A 20,094-nucleotide genomic window follows, 5' to 3' on the forward strand; every position below is an offset into this window, starting at 1 on the left:
CTACCAAGGAGTCATATGTGCTCGGTGCTCATGATCTAAAACTACAGAGAGAAGCAGCCAGTGATGGAAGCTGCTGTTTTCAGAAAATAGCCAGGATTGGGGAAAGTCCCCGGCCACATTGCCTTAGAGAAAAAGCCCCTGAGTCTGATCTCAGCACCAAAAGGGTATTTTCTGGGAAGTTGATAGTCCACTCCTGAATCTAACCATCGTGTTTTGTGAGTGGAGAGACCTGGGCTTCACTTCCGATGCGGAAGGAGCCGCAGTGACACTGGCTTCAGTTTTTATGTACCGCTGTAGCTCAAGCCAAACAGAAATTGAAACGGGGAAAACACAGTTTCCAGTTAGAAAGGAGGCCGCGGCCCTGCACCCTTCAGGAGCATTAGTTGCAGTGCTTTGGGAAGCTGGTGGTGCATATCTGAGCCAGGCCAGTCCTGCCCAGGTTGCCACCACCCCTTAGGTCTCAGAAATCACTCTCTGCCATTGTGACTGGCCTCTGCGTGTCAGAAAGATGTGTTTTCAGTTGCTGGGTATATAGGATAGTCAGGTTGTGCCAAAAAATCACATCCCCAAATAAATAGAATAAAAATCAACAGCAGTCAAAAAAAAAAAAAAAAAAATTACTCTAACTCACTTAGGAATGTTTTGATCCAGGAATACTTCCAATGGGATTACTTAGCCAGGTTTTTCTTTTTTAAGTTCAATCACATTTTTTTTTTTGAAATGTAGGACAGATTTTGGTTCTTTGGGCAAGCAAACTTGGTTGCCAATTTTTAAATTGCTAGTAAGATTATATAAGGGCAAAGGAAGAAGAAAGGAGATTTGTGAATGTTCATTTATAGAAATGTAACTTGCCTAAATCTAAGGTAGACCTTTGTGCATGTTACAATATGCTATTAGAATAAAGTCTTAATATAATTTATTCTTTGGTGAAGGAAACCTCTCTCTGCCCTTTGGTGTAAGGACAGTTTTCTCTGCCAGAATATAGAGGCATGACTAGGTTAATAACAACCACAGAAAACTTGCTGTGTGAAATTTAGATGGTATTATAGTTCCATCTATTTGGATTACCACGGTGAATTTTGACTGGTAATCACCAGCCCCCTTTAAAGAGGGTCAAAGCCTAAATTTGCTTCAGACCGCAGTTTATCACTTCCTTCCTGGACTTGCTTGACCAAATGGTGGTCAGGTAACAGAAACCACTACTGTTCCATCTGTTGAGCCTAATTCTAAAGAAAGCACACAATAATTTTTTCTTCAAAAAAGGAACTGCTAATTTGTGATAATGTTTTGGTTTGGGAAGAAACAAAAGTTAAAACAAGAAATAACTTACTAGAATCATTTCGTATTATCAATTGCAGTCCTGGCTAAATGAGTGTGTGTAGTGTGTTTTTAAAAGAAAGACTCTTCCCAAAGGCTTTAGCTCGTTCTCGGCGGTTCTTTCCTTTTTGTGCTGCACAAATGCAGACATTGCCTCTTGGTTGCTTGTCACAATGGACTGCCTAGCGTCAGCTGTGTTAATCCGTTTCCTTGGAGCTCGTGCATTTACTTTTCCATGTGTAAGTCAGCGAGTGAAAATGGAAGTTCAGTCGACATTGAGTTGGCTCTTCCCTTCGCTACAACCCCATGTGAAGGCTGGGGGGAAACCGTACAACCTTGTGATACAAGAATAGCTTACCACAGGGTCAGACATGACACCAGCTCCTGCGAGCCAAAGAATACCTTTCCGTTTAGCACCAAAGCAAAAACAAACAAAACACCCGAAACCTGGAGCATGTTGTGTAAATAGTGAGGCACAGGAATCAATTTTTCAAATGTGCTTTGTAAACCCCTTGTTCTCTTCAGAAATGCCAGACACAAAAGCTGACGATGAAGTGGATTTTCTGAGTAATACCAGGGAGAGTTCAGTTTCCGAGGAGGTGGCTGGAGGGGACATGGCCACGACACTTAAGATGATGAGACAAGACCCGAAGACCGAGACGGTAAGTGGCAGCAGGTCTGTGGGGGCACAGCCTGTGACGAGCGTGGTCTGCTGTGTGTGATTTATAGCCGTGTTTCCTTGTTGGGGGATATTTGTTTTTCACAGCAGTATTTTTCCCCTTCTCTCGTTCCATTACCTATAAACGTGGACGTGGCACTGCAGTTAAGCCTTCATAAGTGGTGTGCACCACAGGGCAAAGTTTTGTTCTGGGCTTACCCGCATGGGTCCCTGGGAGATGGTGATGAAAAAGATTTTCCCTGTGAGCGCAAGACTTTTCAATTTGTCATTAAGTTTCATGTGTTACAACATGAGAATTACCACCGAAGGGATATGGTAACCCTTTTTAAACCTGACTCTTCTTTTTACAGAAACTGATAGCAGCAAAAACAAAATTTTGAACTTAGAGCTCAATACTGACTGTACAGTATGAAGTAAGACATTTTTAGTGATGGGAAAAAAGGTTCAGTTTTTTTCATAACAGCTTTATTGGGATGTAATTCACATACCGTAAAATCCACCCATTCAAGTGACCTGCATAGTTGAGTAGTTTTTAATAGATTTAGAGGCGTGCAACTGTCATCGCTGTCTAATTTTAGAACATTGTCATTAGCCCGAAAAGAAGCCCCCTACTTATTAGCAAGCAGCCCCCCCTTCTCCCCCCCCCCCCCCCAGCCCCTGGTAGTCTTTCTGTTGATATGCATATGCTCCCTCTGGAACTTCATGGAAATGGAATTATACGATACGTGGTCTTTTGTGACCACATATTTCTTTCACTTAGCATGTTTCAAAGTTCATGTTGTAACATTGACCAGTATTTGATTTCCTTTTATTGCCAAGTCATGGCCCGTTGTGAGTGTACCACATTTTGTTGCACGATTGGATCGTTTCCACCTTTTGGCCGTTGTGAGTAATACTGCTGTGAACATTTGTGGCCAAGTGTGTGTGGACATAAGTTTTCATTTACCTAGGAGTGGAGTTGCTGGATCATATGTGGTGATTGTATATTTAATAGTCAGTAAGTTTTCAAAAATGTTTTTCTTCAGGATCTTGAGATGGTTTTTCTTCTTGTTTAAAGCTATTAACTTTTCAAATGAGGAAACTAACACTGCTCTCAGTTTTAGATTCCATGCTTGTTTAAAAAAAAAGAAAGAAAGAAAAAAAACCAACTTTTGGAAGTTGACAGTCAAGTTCCTGGACTAAATCAAGTTGACCCTCAGAAAAGTAGCCTCCTTGTCTAGACTGGAGGGTGCGCTGTTTTTGTTCTTCAGAAGCAAGTGTGGTGTTTTCTTCAAGTTACACCAGTAGGTAAACAGCACTGCACCCTCCCAAACTGTTTTCAAGTGTATGAACTGTGATAAACAAGCTTAGGTTTATGGGAGTCCAGCGGTGGGGAGGTGCTGACTGTTCCACCCGCCCCTAGTCCAGATAATATTCATGACTAATGCCTGGGTGGCTGCTTGTGGAGCAGGCATTATTCAGACAAATGTTGCTTTTGCCCCTGGGGAAAGAAGAGCACACACCCTGCATGGGTAAGCGGGTCTTTGTTTCCAGAAGCCCCTAAAAAAAAAAAAAGGAGCGAAGGAGCAAACTCACATCCTTGCATCACTGACCTCCATCTTAACACCACAGGGCTTCAGTCCATGGCTGGCCGTAGACCCTTTGCTTGCCAGTGAGAAATACTTCTCATTGTGTCTTGTCTCTTACGAAGAACAAAAAACATTTTTAAAAACAAAACTCGCTCATCTCTTTCCTGTTCTCATTTTCCCTCTAGTTTCAGGCGTGGAGAGAGAGAATATCCCTCTGGTTGGTGAGCATGCCTCACTTTACACATAAAAGAATTAGACCATCAGAGAGTCATGTGATGAGAACAAGGTCAGACTCAGCTGGAATGGAAGCCCGAGTTGGATTTCTCACCTAGGATTTGCACAGCGGGGCGCGGTCCCTCTTGTCTGGTAGCAGCTCTGTGATTGGTGGAGTCATGCTGAGGGGCAGCAGTAGGTTAGAGCCAGGTAATTGGTCTGTTGATGAGGGAGAGCCATGCCCTGTGCTTTGTGTCAGCTGCCTCTTGGTAAAGTTGGGATTTTGGGTTCTTGAAGACGGTCCGGTCTAAATAGTGGAGACTTTTGTGTTCACAGCAGTGTCGTAATGATGTGAAATCTGACCACTGAGCTCTCCTCCCTGTTGCTCTGCCAGACTCGCCCTATTTGCTGTGAATTGAGAAGACAAAGGGTGGACACACACTTTAGTTTTTCCCACGTCCCATTTTCTTTTCCATCTAGCTCTTCATGTTGCTGTATTCACTGTGTAGGTTTTCACTGGGTCAGGAAAGAGAAATCCGCAAGCTTTCTTTTTTTTTTTTTTTTTTTTGGGGGGTGTGTGTGTAAAGGACAGATAGTAAATATTTTTGGCTTTTGGGGACATAAGGCCTCTGTTACAACTAGTCAACTTTGCTGTTCTGGTGTGGAAGCAGCCATAGGTTGCACGTAAACCAGAGTGTGACCGTGTTTCAATAAAATTTTATAGACACTAAAATGTGAATTTCAGATAGTGTCCATGTGTTATGAAATACTCTTTTTTGAGTAATTTTTCTTTTTAATTATTGAAAAATGTAAAATTTACTCATAGGTTTTTCATGGGCTGTACAAAAACAGGCAGTGGACCACTGGCGGTGGTTTGTGGGCCCGCTGGCCCCTGCCCTATAGAATACATGTGCATGAGTGGATGGAAAGAAAGAGAAGGAAAGTAGACTTCTTTTCTAAATGGCTTTGTCTGTTTTGTGGTGAAAGCTGTACTTGTTACCTACAAGTTGAGAGGCAGAGTTCCAGCTCCGTCTCTCCCAACTAGCTTTTTGACTTAGCCACCCCCACAGTTGGCCTTGTAGTTTTGACCTTCTGGAATCCGTGTTTGCAGCCTAAAAAGGGTTACTTGAGCTTGCGATCATAATTGAGGGTGGAGTGACTTCTGTTTAATGTTATTTAATCCGATCTTTCTGACACATGCCCAGTCCCTGGGTTGGCCTTGGGAATAGTCCAGTCATTGCTTCACTGAATCACCCTCTTCCAAAGGTAAAACAGAAAGAATTTGTGTATCTTATGCTTTGCTACTGTCTTGGAAACTTAGAATGGTGGTGCATTTATGGCAGTTTTCTCGTAAATGTAAATAAATAATCCATTTTAAAATCTTACAGGAGTGTCCCTGTTCAGTAACCTTCCCTAAACGTGTATAATTGTCAGCGCACAGGAACTCTGTTGAGTGTGGCACTACCAAGTATATAAAGAAAAAAGGTACAGTCAGGTTCCTGTTTTTTTTTCTCGAGTCCAGTGGTCTGTCTGTCTTACAAACTGAGGAGTCGTTTGTTTTATTCCTTAACCTGCTTGACACGTTGTGCTGTAAATAAGCCCTTACTTTAAAAGTTGACAATGCTTAAAAATCATGATCCGTAAAGGAATTAGGCGATATCAAGATTAATGCTTGTTTATATTCTCAGAAAAAACACATTTATGCGTTAAATGCTGCATGTTTCTCCATAGATGATAGATGGTCCTAATGTCTCTTCACTGGGTTGAAAATTGTTCAGAATTCAGGAAACCAGGTCACTTAGCCACACATAATCAAGTCCGTTCCCATTAGTCATTTTATCAGCACTGTATGGTTGTAGTTACTGAGTGTTGCCAAGGCTTTAGCAGTAGTTACAATTTAATATTCAACATTGTCTTACATATTTTACTGGTTTCAAGGTTCTCAGATTACCTTTCGTTATTTTCTTTTTTCCCCTCAATGAGTTAGTATATATCAAGCACTCAGAACAGAGCCTGGCACGCAGTAAGTACAGCTTAGCATTGTTATTTTTAGTTTCATAACTTCAGATTCCAGATTCCTTTTCACTCATTCGGGTGACCAGTGGCATATGGAGGTTCCTCAGACAATCAAGACTCAGGTTCTGCTTCTTGAACATTACTATAAAAGCTTCGGGAATAGCATCAGACCTTAATTTAAGTTGGGAGAGTTGGACCTTGTTTTACCTCTGAGACTTTTAGGATTTTCATGAACTTCAAAGATTATCTGAAGTCCAACACCTTTGTTTTAAAGGAGAAGAAGTGAATAATTCAGTGTGGTTAAGTGACTTGCCCCATTTCACAACTAGTTATCTCGGTAACCTAGATTAGAACCTCGCTTGTACATAAGCAGTGTTTCCGTTATACGTACTGTGGTCGGCACAGTAGCCATGCTGGGGGTCCGCTTCTGGGGAGTCCAGTTCACTGGGACGGGGTTTGGCATTTTACACGAGTGCTCCTGAATGGTGCACATACGCACCAAGATTCTAAAACCATCACGTTATACTCCTGTGCTTTCAGTGATAGTCGGAGAAATTCCTTTGGCCATTTTAGGACCAAAGCTGATTGACTTATAAACTAAGTGTTGTGTTCTTGTTGTAATGTATTGAGTTTTAGCTAAACACCACCAAGATGGTGTTTGTCCAAAGAGTTTGCTTTTGGTGCAGGAATTTATTCAGATTTTCCAGATTTTCTGCCTTTTTTCCCCTAAAGAATGATATGAGTAGGTATAGAGATGACACTGAATCTTTCAGTCCAGAATAGAAGCTTTCTCAGACCCTTCACGTTGAGAATATGGTGGCCAGAAAGAATTCTGACTTCTGCTTGCTGTCCCCGTGCTGCAAACCGGCATGCTCCACATCTTGTGTGACCCTTTTCTCGGGTACGTGGCCACGCTCATTAGAAGGGGCCTGCCTCCCTGACGTATCAGTTCGCGGGGATATCTCTGTCATAATTCCTTTTCCAAATGCTCATTGCGTAAGCTTCTTGGCCATGTGGAACGGTTAATTCAGCAAGTCCATGGATCCTGTCGAGGTGCCCATGGTCCTAGCAGCCAGGCACTCACGCATATACATCCAAGCACAACTCTAAAATCCCATATGTGGAGTATTAGGTTACTGGGAAAGTCTACACTCCACTTAACACATGCTCCCCAATCAAGAAGAAAGCACTAACGATTGTCACCCCAATAAATTAAAAAAAAAAAAGAAAGCATTTAAAATCAGAACCATGGGGGTGGCCGCTTAGCTCATTTGATTCGAACGTCGTGCTGAAAACACCAAGGCTGCCCGTTCGTTCCCTGCGTGGGCCGCTGTGAGCTGTGCCCGCCTTTAAAAAAAAAAAAAAAAGAAAGAAATCAGATCCATGCTCCCCTTTTGTATAGCTAGCTACACAGCCAAACATCAACTTAACTGAATTTTCGTTCTTAATTATTCTTAAAAACAGTATTAATATTTGTTTCTTCAAGGTTGTGGAAAGGGCATTGTTGGACAATTTCTGATCAATGTCTTCTCCTTACTTCTCTCTATACTTTCATTATTTTTAATAGCACATTATGGTTTCTTTCTCTTGTCTCAAGGGGGCGAGCTTGCGTTTCCTTCCCTAGGCCAAAAGTCTGGTCAAAAGCTTTTGTGTGTCTGTTTACAGCCTTGGTGCTCAGCTGCCAGACTAAAATATGGCAGCTCTCAGGCTGTCTGGTAGCTAACTCGACAAGCCATAGCACTGCTGTTCCAAAGGGCTTACACCTCCTACCCCCTTATTTAACAGTTTTCAATTAAAAACAAGATCCTTTTAAAAATGTCCCTGTTTTGTGGTATGTGGCGCCCAGGAAAGGGAAAATTGGCCTCTCTCTGAGCCACCAATAAGTCCCCCCCTAATTATCCGTTTGGGGTCCAAAGCTAGAGCTAGTTTCAGCCACAGGGAAACTTACTCCTCGGCTTTTTCATACTTTTTTTTTTGGAGATACTCTTTATAACTCTTCTGAAATGGAGAGTTTCCAGGAGATTCTGCAAATATTCTTCTAGAATAAATAGTTGCAGAACAGGAGTTCCTCGAAGAACCCCACATCATAAGCCACAAGTGGAAAAACTATATAGCTTTAGCGTAAAAATATTTGTAGATAATCTATGTAAGGGTATAATTGAATGATCTGCCTAGACATTCTTAAGTGACCTTGAGCAAGTTATTTACTTGTTCTGGTCTCTATTTTCTTCTTCGTATTGTGGTTAGGTAATCGCTAAAGTTCCTTTCAGCTCTTAATTTTTGACGAGTGTATGATTCTAAAATGATTGGAATAAATTCATAAACGGCGAGTGCATATCTTATGTGTTGGACCAAAAGGACAATCATAAAGTACTTTTTAAAATCATGTTTTAATAGTCAAATTCTTAACTAGTGACTCTTTTTCTTGAACATTTCCCAAGGCGTTTTTCTCTGGAGTCTGAAATTATATAATCATGTTTTTGTTTGTTTGTTTTTTGCTTTCATAGAACTGCTTAATTATAGTCGTGGGTCCATGTTGGAGGGGATGTATGTACCTTTTTTTTTTCTCCTCTTGGGACAAAAAAACCAAATCTGGTTCTTATCACTCTTTTCACCTATTTCTTACACTCCTTATTTTGCTTTGTTCATTTTATAAAAAAAACAATTTATTTAAACAAAACAAAACAAAAACGGTTCACCTGTTTCTCCTATTCCTCCACACCCTGACTCGGGGAACCACCAGTCTGTTCTCTGTATCTATGAGCTGTGCGTGTGTATGTGTGAGTGTGATTTTTTTTTTTTTTTAAGATTCCACATGTAAGAGAGGTCATACAGTATTTGTCTTGCCCTGAGTTATTTCGCTTAGCAAAATTGGCCTCTCTCTGAGCCGCCAATAAGTTCCCCCCTAATTATCCGTTTGGGGTCCAAAGCTAGAGCTAGCCTCAGCCACAGGGAAACTTACTGCTCAGCTTTTTCATACATTTTGGTCCTTGAGGTCCATGCATGTTCTTGTAAATAGCAAGATTTCATTATTTTTTGTGGCTGAATAATACTCTGTGTGTGTGTGTGTGTGTGTGTGTGTGTGTGTGTGTCTGTCTGTCTGTCTGTCTGTGTCTGTGTGACAATTTCTTTATGCAGTCATCCATCGATGGACACTTGGGTTGTTTTTATATCTTGGCTATTGTAAATAATGCTGCAGTGAACATAGGGGTGCATATATCTTTTCAAATTAGGGTTTTTGTTTTCTTTGGATAAATACCCAGAAGTACAATTTCTGAGTCGTTCGGTAGTTCTATTTTTAATTTTTTGAGGAACCTCCCTACTGTTTTCCATCTGCACCAATTTACAGTCCCACCAAGAGAGTACGAGGGTTCCCTTTCTTCAAGTCCTCACCAACACTTGTTATTTCTAGTTCTTTGGACAACAGCCGTTCTGACGGTGACATCTCATGTGGTTTTCGTTTGCCTTTCGCTGATGATTAGTGATGTTGAGCATCTTTTCATGTACCCATTGGCCATCTTTGTGTCTTTGGGAAAATGTCTATTCACATCTGCCCATCTTTTAATCACACTGTTTGGTTTTGTTGTTACTGAGTGTTGTGAGTTCTTCATATATTTTGGATATTAGCCCATTACCAGATATATGATTTGCAAATATTTTCTCCCATTCAGTAGGTTGCCTTTTCATTTTCTTGATGGTTTCCCTGGCTGTGCAGAAGCTTTTTAGTTTGATGTGGTCCCACTTGTTTATTTGTGCTTTTGTTGCTTTGCTTTTGATGTCAGATTCAAAAAATCATCAAGATCTATGTCAGGGAGCTCACTGACTATGTTTTCTTCTAGGAGTTTTATGGTTTCAGGTGGTATGTTCAAGTCTTTAGTGAATTTTATTGTTGTATGTGGTATCAGATAGTGGTACAGTTTAATTCTTTTCCGTGTGGCTGTTTAATTTTTCCAGCACTGTTTATTGAAGTGACTATTCTTTCCCCATTGTATGTTCTTGGCTCATTTGTATGGTCTTGGCTCATAAATTAATTGATCATGTATGCCTGGGTTTATTTCTGGGCTCTATTCTGTCCCATTGATCTCTTGTGTCTGTTTTCATGCCAGTACCATTCTGTTTTAATCACTGTAACTTTGTAATGTAGTTCAAAATCAGAAAGCCTGGTACCTCCAGCTTTGTTCTTCTTTCTCAAGATTTCTTTGGCTATTCTGGGTCTTGTATGGTTTCTTACACATTTTAGGATGTTTTTGTCCTATTTCTGTGAAATATGTCTTTGGAATTTTGATAGGGATTGCACTGGATCTTTGTATTAGTTTGGGCAGTATGGACTTTTTAACAGTATTCTTCCAATTCGCGAGCACGGAATAGCTTTCCATTTATTTGTGTGTTTTTCAACTTCTTTCATTAATGTCTTATAGTTTTCAGTATACAAGTCTTTCATCTGCTTGGTTAACTTTATCCCCTAACTTTATTCCTTTCTGATGCAATTGTAGTAGGATTGTTTTCTTAATTTCGCTTTCTAATAGTTTGTTATTAGTGTATATAAATGCAATAGATATTTGAATAGTGATCTTCTATTCTGCAACTGTACTGAACCCGTTTAGTCTGGCAGTTTTTTGATGGAGTTTTTACAGTGTTCTAGATATATATCTTGTCACCTGCAAATAGTGACAATTTTCCTTACTCCTGTCTAATGTAGATGCTTTTTATTTCTTTTTCTTGCCTAATCGCTCTGGCTCAGACTTTAATATTACGTTGAATAAAAGTGGCAAGAGTGGCGTCCTTGTCTTGTTCCTGATCTTAGAGGAAAAACTTTCAGTTTTTCTGCATTGAGTACGATGTTAGCTTGGGTCATTATTTAGGGCCTTTCTTATGTTGAGGTACATTCCCTCTTTACCTGCTCTGTGAGTTCTTATCATGAAAGGATGTTGAAACTTTTGTTCATTCTTATCTCATTATATTGACAGCTAGGGATAGTAGCCAAGCATAATACGTAAAAACATTATGGAGCCCAATAAACCAAGGTTTTAATCCCAGTTCTGCCACTTGATCTGCCACTTGGATCTGTTTGTTTAGAGGCCCAGTTTGCTCATCTGTAAATTCGGGACAATGATGTCTGCTTCAAAGGATGCGTGTACTAACCGGAGTTAGTATAGTGTTTAGCACATAATATGTATTGTATAAGTAGTAGGTGTAATTCTAACCTCACTTTAACTCAGAATTATCAGACGCCTCTTAAGGGTTGATGGATGAATGAGTTTAGACAGGCGATGGTTAAAATAGCCTTGGAAGAAATGATCCATTGTATCAGGCCACAGTGGCACTCATGTAAATGCCATGTCACTTTGTTTACGCTGAGGGTGCCTCAGCGCCAGGCGTCTTGAGATCGGACCAGGCTCTGGACCTGTCTGGAGGACGGTGCGTGGACTAGAATCCAGGATGTGTGTGACCTCCTCTTTGTGGGCAACAGGACATTCGTTCTAAGAGGCTCGGCACTTTTCTCTCCTTCCGCCCTGTGAAGCCAGGCATTATGGGAAGCTACAGGCTGACTCGGCAGCAGGGGAGGCGTGGAGAGAGCACATACATACCCGTGCATGAGGTCCTTACCTTAAACACTTCTAACAAAGATTCCGAAAATCAAATGATGCTGTTAGAATGGATTCCCTTCCTATAGGAGCTACTGACGTGCATTTCCAAACTAAATGGAGCCTTTACTTTGCAAACATACACGGGTTTTTGTGTTGAACATCGGAATAGAAACTGGGATGCTGTGCTGGGTAAAATGAGTAGCTATACCCCATCCGCCAAGAAGCTGTGTTGGGAGCAGCACCGTGATGAAGCAGGAGTTGCCATCTGGATCATGGGCACTTGGGAGGACGTAGCTAGTGTTTGTGCCTGTGTACACCCATGTCCCTGCTGAAATATTTCACTCCAGGGACTTTTCCCTGTTGACAGCTTTGCTTTCCTTAAAAGAGGGTGTCAGTCTTTTCGTTCCAGTTCCAGACAGTAATGCAGGTGCCATGATCGTTTTGCCGTGGGTCACCGTCGTATAGGCAACACAGTAGGCTCCGTCCCTCCCTAGGCGTCATTAGGTTTCCTAATGGGATGATGTGTAGGAGGAAGTAGGACCCTGGCCCTCCTCCCTCGTTAGCGCCCAAACCCGGCAGCGTCTGCTTCCCATCAGGCTCGGGATTGTTTTCCTCCTGGTCTGACACTGTTCGTTCCTTCTTGAGTCAGGAAAAGGACTTGAATTCTGGCTTTGTTGACATGGAACGTTAATGCAATTGCTATTGCAGCTGAGCCTATTCAAAGCAGTACCTAAAGCTGCGAGAAGAAATACTGTTTAAAGGTTGGCATATATTAATAGTATAACATGCATAGTGCTCGTAGGTCTGCGTTTTAAGTCATAAGCCTGGGTCCTGTAGACTTTGAGAAAGTGTGTCATTGGCACACCCCACTCCACCCCCTGTTATCCCCAGGCTTCTGAGAAGCCAGCGGAGGGTCTTAAGAGATGGTGGCCCATGGTGAACTCAGATGATTGACATCTGCCGCGTGGTGTCATGGGTACCTGCTCACTGTCCCTGGAGGAGGGGGGAGGGTGGCACGCTCATCATTGCTTAGTAATGCCAAGTTATCGTATCCCTGGTTTATTCCTGATGGGACCTGCACTGCTGTGTGTCTGTTTCTTGGCATGACTCTGGGAAGGAGTAGGGATTAAATAGAAAGCAGAGTAATGCATGCCCCTTTAAGAATACAGTTTCTGAATCCTTGTTTTTTAAAGCTTAGCCTCACTCTGTGGGTCACCAGCCGTTTATTAGTGGGTAAACATGACAGTGCCCGCCAATTGACTGGTGTGAAATGTTCCCTTGATCCTTCTTCCATCAGGCTAGTTAGTGGGAGCCTGGAGCCGGAAGGAGGGAGAGGCCAAAAAAGGAAAGGGAAGGTGGAGAGCTTTAGTGTGAGGGCTGGGGGAGCAGGAGGGTAACTCAACATAAGTCTCTTTACAGAATCTGCAAGTGACCAAGCTCTAAAGGTATGAAATGGCAACAGCTGTGGAAAGACCCAAGTTGTCTAATTCTTCTAGCAGTTGTTTGTATAACTTCTTGTTTTTCTTTTTTAAAGATTTTATTGGGGAAGGGGAACAGGACTTTATTGGGGAACAGTGTGTACTTCCAGGACTTTTTCCAAGTCAAGCTGTTATCCTTTCAGTCTTAGCTGTGGAGGGCGCAGCTCAGCTCCAGGTCCAGTTGCTGTTGTTAGTTGCAGGGGGCGCAGCCCAATAGCCCTTGCGGGACTCGAGGAGTCGTGGTTGAGAGCCCACTGGCCCATGTGGGAATTGCACTGGCAGCCTTTGGCATCAGGAGCATGGAGCTCCAACCACCTGAGCCACTGGGCCGACCCCCAACCTCTTGTAATTTATCACCTCGGCATAAAGTGGGAAAGATGGGGATATAAAATAAGATTTTAATGAAAGAAGAAGACTAGTTCACTCTTCTTCCTCCAAAAGGATTTTGTTACATAACCAACAGATTTAGTGTAGTGGCGGGTGATAATTACACAAATCTATGCGTAAGTCAAAAGTGGGACTCATGCAATATGTTTACAAGCAAAGCTCTTACTTTTAGATACACACAACTACTCGGGAAATTGCACCAGCTGTTGCTACGTAACTGGAGGCATTGCTGGGCCGTCTTTAATATAAAAGACATGACTTTAAATGTTGGCATTCATTTTCACAAAACAGTGTTCCTGTAGGAAGTACTTCTTATAAACAAATAGTAATTAAAACATTTGACAAATGCATGGCCACTGATTTTTACATTTTAACCAGGTGACCTTTTAAACGGGATGTACCCCCCCCCCCAACACGTACCTTGTGTGATGATCAGAAGTCACGGCTGAGATGGGGGAGAGCTCAGCTGTGACAGAGGATGTGTATGAAGTCTCCCATGTTTTAACTTCCATTCTTGAGAATTGTGGCTTGTGGGGCCACGTATTACCTGCCCCAGGTGTGAAGACCGTCTTATAATTAGATTAGAGCATGCCCTCTCCGTGGATCCTTTGACAAGGGTATCTTTTTGGAGTGGCAGAGTTCTCAGGTAGCCGGAGGGAAAGCCTTAAGCGCTGGGGCTTTCACTTGCTGTAGTCTATTTCTAAAATATCTCTGCACTTGGCTGGCTTACTAAACACTAAACAAAATGTGTCTTCCTCTTAGCGTCTCAGAATTACCTTTAGGGACGTCACTGTTACATGAAGAAGGTGTATATCAGTGAACACCAATCCTACAGGAACTTGCATTAAAGAATCACTTGTGTCAGATGGTCCTTTGCCCTGTCTCTAAAAATGGAATGAGATGTGCAGCCATAGGGTCTCTTGGGAAGCACCTTTCAACCAAATTCATTCACACATAGATGGTGGAAACAGTCTTTTCCTAAAGAATTCTATTCGCCCCTCAGAAAATCATCTTTGCTTTTCATTCCTGCTGTAGTTACTCGTAATTCATCAGCTTCCTTCAAAATATTATGAAATTGTTTAGGCCTCACTTCATATATAACTGAAGGCATTTGCTCATCCAGATGCCTTTGTCTACTTTCTCCCTGATGTTTTTCTGTCCAATTTAACATATCTCTTTAAACTCTGATTTATAAAGGGTTCGTGCCCTCATTTTCTCTCACCTGGATTCATTGGTTTTCTTACCACTAATCTCTTTCTGTCTTATAACCCAGCAGTTCTCAAACTTTTTGGTCTCCAGATCCCTTTACATGTTCAAAATTCTTAGGAACTCCAAACAACTTCTGTTTATATAGGTTGTACCTACAAATAAATATTTACCACATTAGAAATTAAAACTGACATTTAAAAAATATTAATTCATTTATAATAACAATAAGCTCATTACTTGTTAATATAAAGCATATTTTTGTGAAAAATAATGTTTTCAAAACAAAAAATTAAAAGAGGGGCATTGTTTTAATCTAATTTCTGGCTTAAGAGAAAACAGTTGAATTCTCATAGCTGTTGTGCATTCATTCAGCCTGTTACAATATGTTGTTTTGATGGAAGTTATATATAAAGAAAATCCAGCCTAACACAGCTACATGCTTGGAAAAGGGAGAAATATATTTAAAATTTTCTCAGATAATTGTGATGTTCTTATTTGATAATAGATAAGAATTGACAAATGCTAGGTTTTTAAAAGATTTGCAAGATGGAATCTGAAATCTTGTCATTGAACTTTTTGAACTCTGTTACATTAAAATTCACTGGTTTATCTTGGACTTTGAATGGATCTCTTAATCCATGTGTGATTTTCTAACATCATTCATCAGTCATTTGGAAAAGATTGATTTATTGAGTAATCCACCTCTTCCAAATGTTGAATATTTTTTTATTCTACAATATCAGAAAATCTCGTTTGTTAATATTACCACCAGTCTCATCAGAAATATCTTTAAGTATTTACTGGTAACCTGTCAAACTCACAGTGGCAGATTCAAGTTTTCCCAAAATTCTCATTTTCACTTGAAAGTCTGAATTTTATCACCAGTGATAAATACTGCCAGTTGTTTCTCTTCAGAGACACGTTCACTTTGTTCATTTCCAAGAAAATATCCACGTTCTGAAGACGCGTTGTTTGTCCTTTACTCAAGTAAAAACGTTGTTGCATGAAAAGCGTGGCTAGCTCAGCTTACACGTTATAAAAAATTACACAAGTGATTTTCCTCAAGAGAACCATCGTACCTTGTTTACAGAAGTATTTATGTGTATTTCCTATTTCTTGTTCAGAACAGTAAAAAGATGTGTATGTACCTAAAGGTTGAAATTTAGTGAAAATAACAAACGGCTCCATCAAGGACAATCTATGTGAAAACGTTTTCGGGTTTGTTTTAAACGGTGAGTGTGTGGCAGCGAACAATATGCTGAGTGCTGGTTCACTTTGGTAACACAGCCTTGGTTTTTGTGAAGCCCATCCGTGCAAACGTCAACACAGTAAAAAGGGCAAGGAACATCTTAGCAGTACTGTCCAAATCTTTTTGATCTGACACGTGCCCCGAAAAGGTCTCAGGAACCCCCAGAGTTCTGCAGACCACACCTGGAGAACCATCGCTCTAGCTCACGTGACTGATTCTTGCTGAAAGCAAATCAAGCAGCCCTTTACTTTGTGGGGTGGCACACGTGGACTTCACAGTCTGGCCCCTGTGTGTGGCACGGTGTGGTCCCATCAGCCCTTCAGTTCTAATCTATGAGACAGTCCACCTGCCAGCCACTCCAGACTCCTCGTTTCCGGGCAAATCCATTGTTGTCCTTGCTCTTTGGTCTTCTGTGCCTGAAATGCACCCCTGGGCACGTCTGCCTGGGCACGCTTCCTTTCTTTAAGACCTTTTGCAGATGTGCTGCTCTCGTCACTCACTCAGGCCACCTGGGCACTGCTGGAGCAGAGTGGTGCCACGGTGATGTGAGCCATGAGTCCCACGCGGTCCTGTGTGGTGAGCTCTGGCCCGCCTGCCTGTGACTCTGCCATCGCCTCGTTTTCGTTCACAGGGACCTGCCACATTATGTCACACAGGACATGTGTTTGTCATGTTGGATGCATGACACCTGTCTTGAAAGAAAAAGGAACACAGGAAGAACTTCAAGATGATTTCTAGTTAGCTGACAGTTTTCTGTAATACTTACTGTAGTGAACTTGACATAAGAGTGTGTTTACTTAATCCATTTATTAATTTCTGTCCTTTGGGGCACTGATAACCTTAAGTAGTTCTCTTTCACTTTAATGTCCTATTTCCCAGTTTCATAGCAAATATATTTAAAGCTTTTTAAGTTTTGTTAGTTGAGGCTTAAATAACCTGATTTAGTCAGTATGGCAGGAATTGCGACTGAAAATCAGGTGAAGCAGCAGCTCCTCATTGGTAACCCATTAATGAGAGTATTTAGGATTTAATCAAGAAGAGTGGTTCACCTTTCTGTCCATGTAGAATTTGGATAATTGCCTTTGTAGTGAAACCAAACAGATTAAATCTTCCTCGGGTTTATCAGTGTGAGAACTGGATGCACCAGAACCATTAGAATTCAGACCCAGGAAAACTACTTGTACGAAAGCAGGCTGGTAACAGTACGCAGTATTCAATAATGCTGTGCTCAGTGGGAGATCACTGATGCCCGTTCCTGCAGCGTCCCCACAGGGGAGGCAGAGGAGAGCTGTCAGTGACAGTCTCGTAGAGGGCATGCGCCTTGGAGGGACTGCTGTCCTACTCGGTGCTGGCAGCTGGGGGTGGCCCTAATAACACACGTTATGATCTTACCTGTTACTGACTGTCCCTGTGGGTGGGTTACCTGATGTGTGAGAGGTCCTGCCCTTAACGGAGGTCACCTCCAGGCGCTGCTGTGCTTTCTGAGCCATTACACACGCACGGGCCTTTGAGGACTTACCGAAATGCGTCCATGAAACTTGGACTCTAATAATTAACCTTTTTGTGCAAAGTCTGTTTTCACTGGGAACGGTTTTCTGTGTTAAAAACAGTCACGTTCATTCCAGAAAGAGATGTTTGCATATTTAGAATGGCACTAGGAAATCAGTCTTTTGATAATTATCAGCAAATAGAATGGAACTCTAAAAATCAATATGTGTTTAGTCTGATGGATCTTCAGAATGGGAGATCTTGCAGAACCTACCCATACGGCAATTTACATTTCAAAAAAGCATTCAGGGTAGGCCGAGGAGTTCTACTTGCTGATTAATTTCAGACGTGCCCTGTTGCGTATTGAGAAGGTCTAGTTACTCATCTGTTTGTAGTGAGCAGAGTACACGACTTTTTCTCCAGTGCATAGCTCTGTATGAAAAACCCCTGGGTTATTTAACTTGGTCAACAGAAGAGCTTCTGAACCTGGGTTGCCTGTACCAGTGTGATCTGCTCCTGAGAATGGGTTACCTGACCTGAACGGTCCTCTTCAGACAGAGATGGGTATTTCTTCATTCACACAAGAACCATGTGTTGAATGCTAAGGCCAAGGACCTATAGGAAATCCAAAGAAACAGTAAATGTCTCGCTCCAGGAGCCCTGCACAGCAGGTGCCCAGAGAACAGTGAGTCAGTGGATGCTCTGAGCGTTGTGACAGGAGCGCTGTGACAGGAGCGCTGACAGATCTCACGCTCAGAGGAAGGACAGGTCAGTTTCCCACTGAGGCGTTTCGTGGCGACATCATGGGTATGACAGCATTCGAGGGGACTTGACCAGTTTGGCCCAGGCGGGGAAGGGCATGAGGCAGGCTCGGGGACGCGGAGGCAGCCAGGTGTCCAATCCACGCACAGCCGCTGGTCTTGTGTGAGGGCTGTGGAGGAGTCGCACAAGGACAGGTGAGGAGAGGACAGAGTCTGTCATGGTGATACAGGCTTTTCTCGCCGAGTCGCCTCTCAGCGCCACACAAGTGTTCTCTGTCCCATTGGGTCCCACTCGTAGTCATCCTTCTTGGTGGAGATTGTACAAGGACACTAGCAGTCCAGTCCAAATTAGGCACTTGGGGATTGGCCAGGAAAAATCTATAAATATCTGTCTTATTACTTCTTTCCCTTTGCCTCGGAGGAAGAGGCTTTTTTCCCAAGCCTGACTCTCCCCAATGAGTTCCCAGTCCTGTCTTGACCTTTTGAAAGAACTGCTTCTCCATAAAACAGCTTGTTGCACAGCTCCTTTAGTCTTAGCTTCTGGGAAGCTACCTACCTTCTCCACTTACAGAGAAAAGAAAACAACTTTTCGCTCTTTCTGCTTTCGTGTCCCATGTTACAAACTATCTTCAGAGGGAACGTGGTGATGTGGCTCAAAGCAATCATGTTTTGTTCTTTCTGTTCTAACTTCAGTCAGAGTTTATCAGTTACTTGGTTTTATCTCATATGCACCCTTGTAGGCTGACTTACATATCTGGGTTTTTTTTGAAATAAGGGAAAAATGAAACGATAAAATAAAAATAGTATTTTTATCTCCATAATGCAGATAAGAAACTAAGGCACAAAAACTAAGGCAGTCTGGCTCCAGAGTTCCCCCACTTAACCACTGTGCTAGGTAAATAGAACCATTAGCCAGCCATCCCTTTCCTTCCTGTGATGTGTACTGGATGGGACGTTGCTTCTCCTGTGTATTTAAGGGGCAATCCCCCCGCCCCCAGCATATTTTTGTGGTAACAACTCTTCCAAAAAACAAAAGAAAAAAATCTAACAGTTTACTCTGAGGTGAAGAGTTGTATTGTACTTCCTTAAAGTTTTTCAGAACACATTAGACTGAATAAAATTATTGAGTTAGTTCAATAACAGTTGAATAACATTATCAAATGCAAGCTCCAAATATTAGTTGCAAAATGAGCAAAACCAGATTTGTTTTTGGAGGGATGAGTGAATGCCAAAATTGACCTGGCTGCAGTGTTGAAAAGTAGGTTTTGTTGTTCTTTTCTTATTTTTCAATTCCAGTTGATATACAATGTTAAATTAGTTTCAGGTGTATAGCATAGTGGTTAGACATTTATATAATTTATGCAGTCCCCCCCCCCCCCCGTTAAGTCTAGCACCCACCTGACACAGTACATAGTTATTACAATATTGACTATATTCCCTAGGCTGTACTTTACATCCCCTAACGATTTTGTAACTGCTAATTTGTACCTCTTAATTTTTTCAGTAGGGTTTTTCTTCAAGGGATTTTCTCACTTCCCTTTGCCCTGTCTTTTGGACACTTGATAAAGAGTAAGTCATACCTGCATTTCATGGAAGGTGAGACTCTACAGTGGTATGTGTTCGCCTGGAAAGATGAGGGAAATCTCCCATGGGAAACGGAATCACTCTTTGGCTTGTCTGACCGAGGGACTGTGCGACAGCTCTTCTTTTTGCCGTGAAGTGAAAAATAAGAAAAATGAGTCAATTTCCTAACGTAATAAATTTTCATTTTATGTGAAATTTTAGGGTCTGGTTATTTTGAACATGAGTTTTCATGTCTGGCCAGACATTATCCTTTAAATTGAGAAACTCTTTTAGGCTACTCACCTTTTGTGTATGTTAATACACTAAGAAGTTTTTTTTCTGTCATTGTTTAATAACTATATCTGGAAAAGTCTAGGATTGTGATTGTGGTAATAAACAAGTATATAATCAGTGAGTCATTCAGCCGTTGGGTGTTTTTGACATTCTGGGATTTGGCATTTCAGGAGTCCCTCTTGTCTTTAAGGAACCCACCATCTCCTTAGACCAGCGTACAGCACCAAGGGACAGTACAGGGAGGACACCATCATGCGAGGGCCGCAGAGTCTGAGGACAGAGGA

General features: G+C 41.8%; 1 protein-coding gene across 19 annotated transcripts in view; it reads left to right on the plus strand.

Moving 5' to 3' along the window:
• Positions 1-20,094, plus strand: part of AKAP13 (A-kinase anchoring protein 13) — a 253,965-nt gene that overhangs the window by 132,424 nt on the left and 101,447 nt on the right. For all 19 annotated transcript variants that reach the window (XM_074317388.1, XM_074317391.1, XM_074317390.1 and 16 more), the window contains one exon: positions 1,843-1,979. In XM_074317388.1, coding sequence (XP_074173489.1) covers positions 1,843-1,979 — 137 coding nt within the window. The remainder of the gene's footprint in view (positions 1-1,842; positions 1,980-20,094) is intronic.

Source organism: Rhinolophus sinicus, linkage group LG13, assembly GCF_036562045.2.
Source record: "Rhinolophus sinicus isolate RSC01 linkage group LG13, ASM3656204v1, whole genome shotgun sequence".
NCBI classification, from domain to species: domain Eukaryota; kingdom Metazoa; phylum Chordata; class Mammalia; order Chiroptera; family Rhinolophidae; genus Rhinolophus; species Rhinolophus sinicus.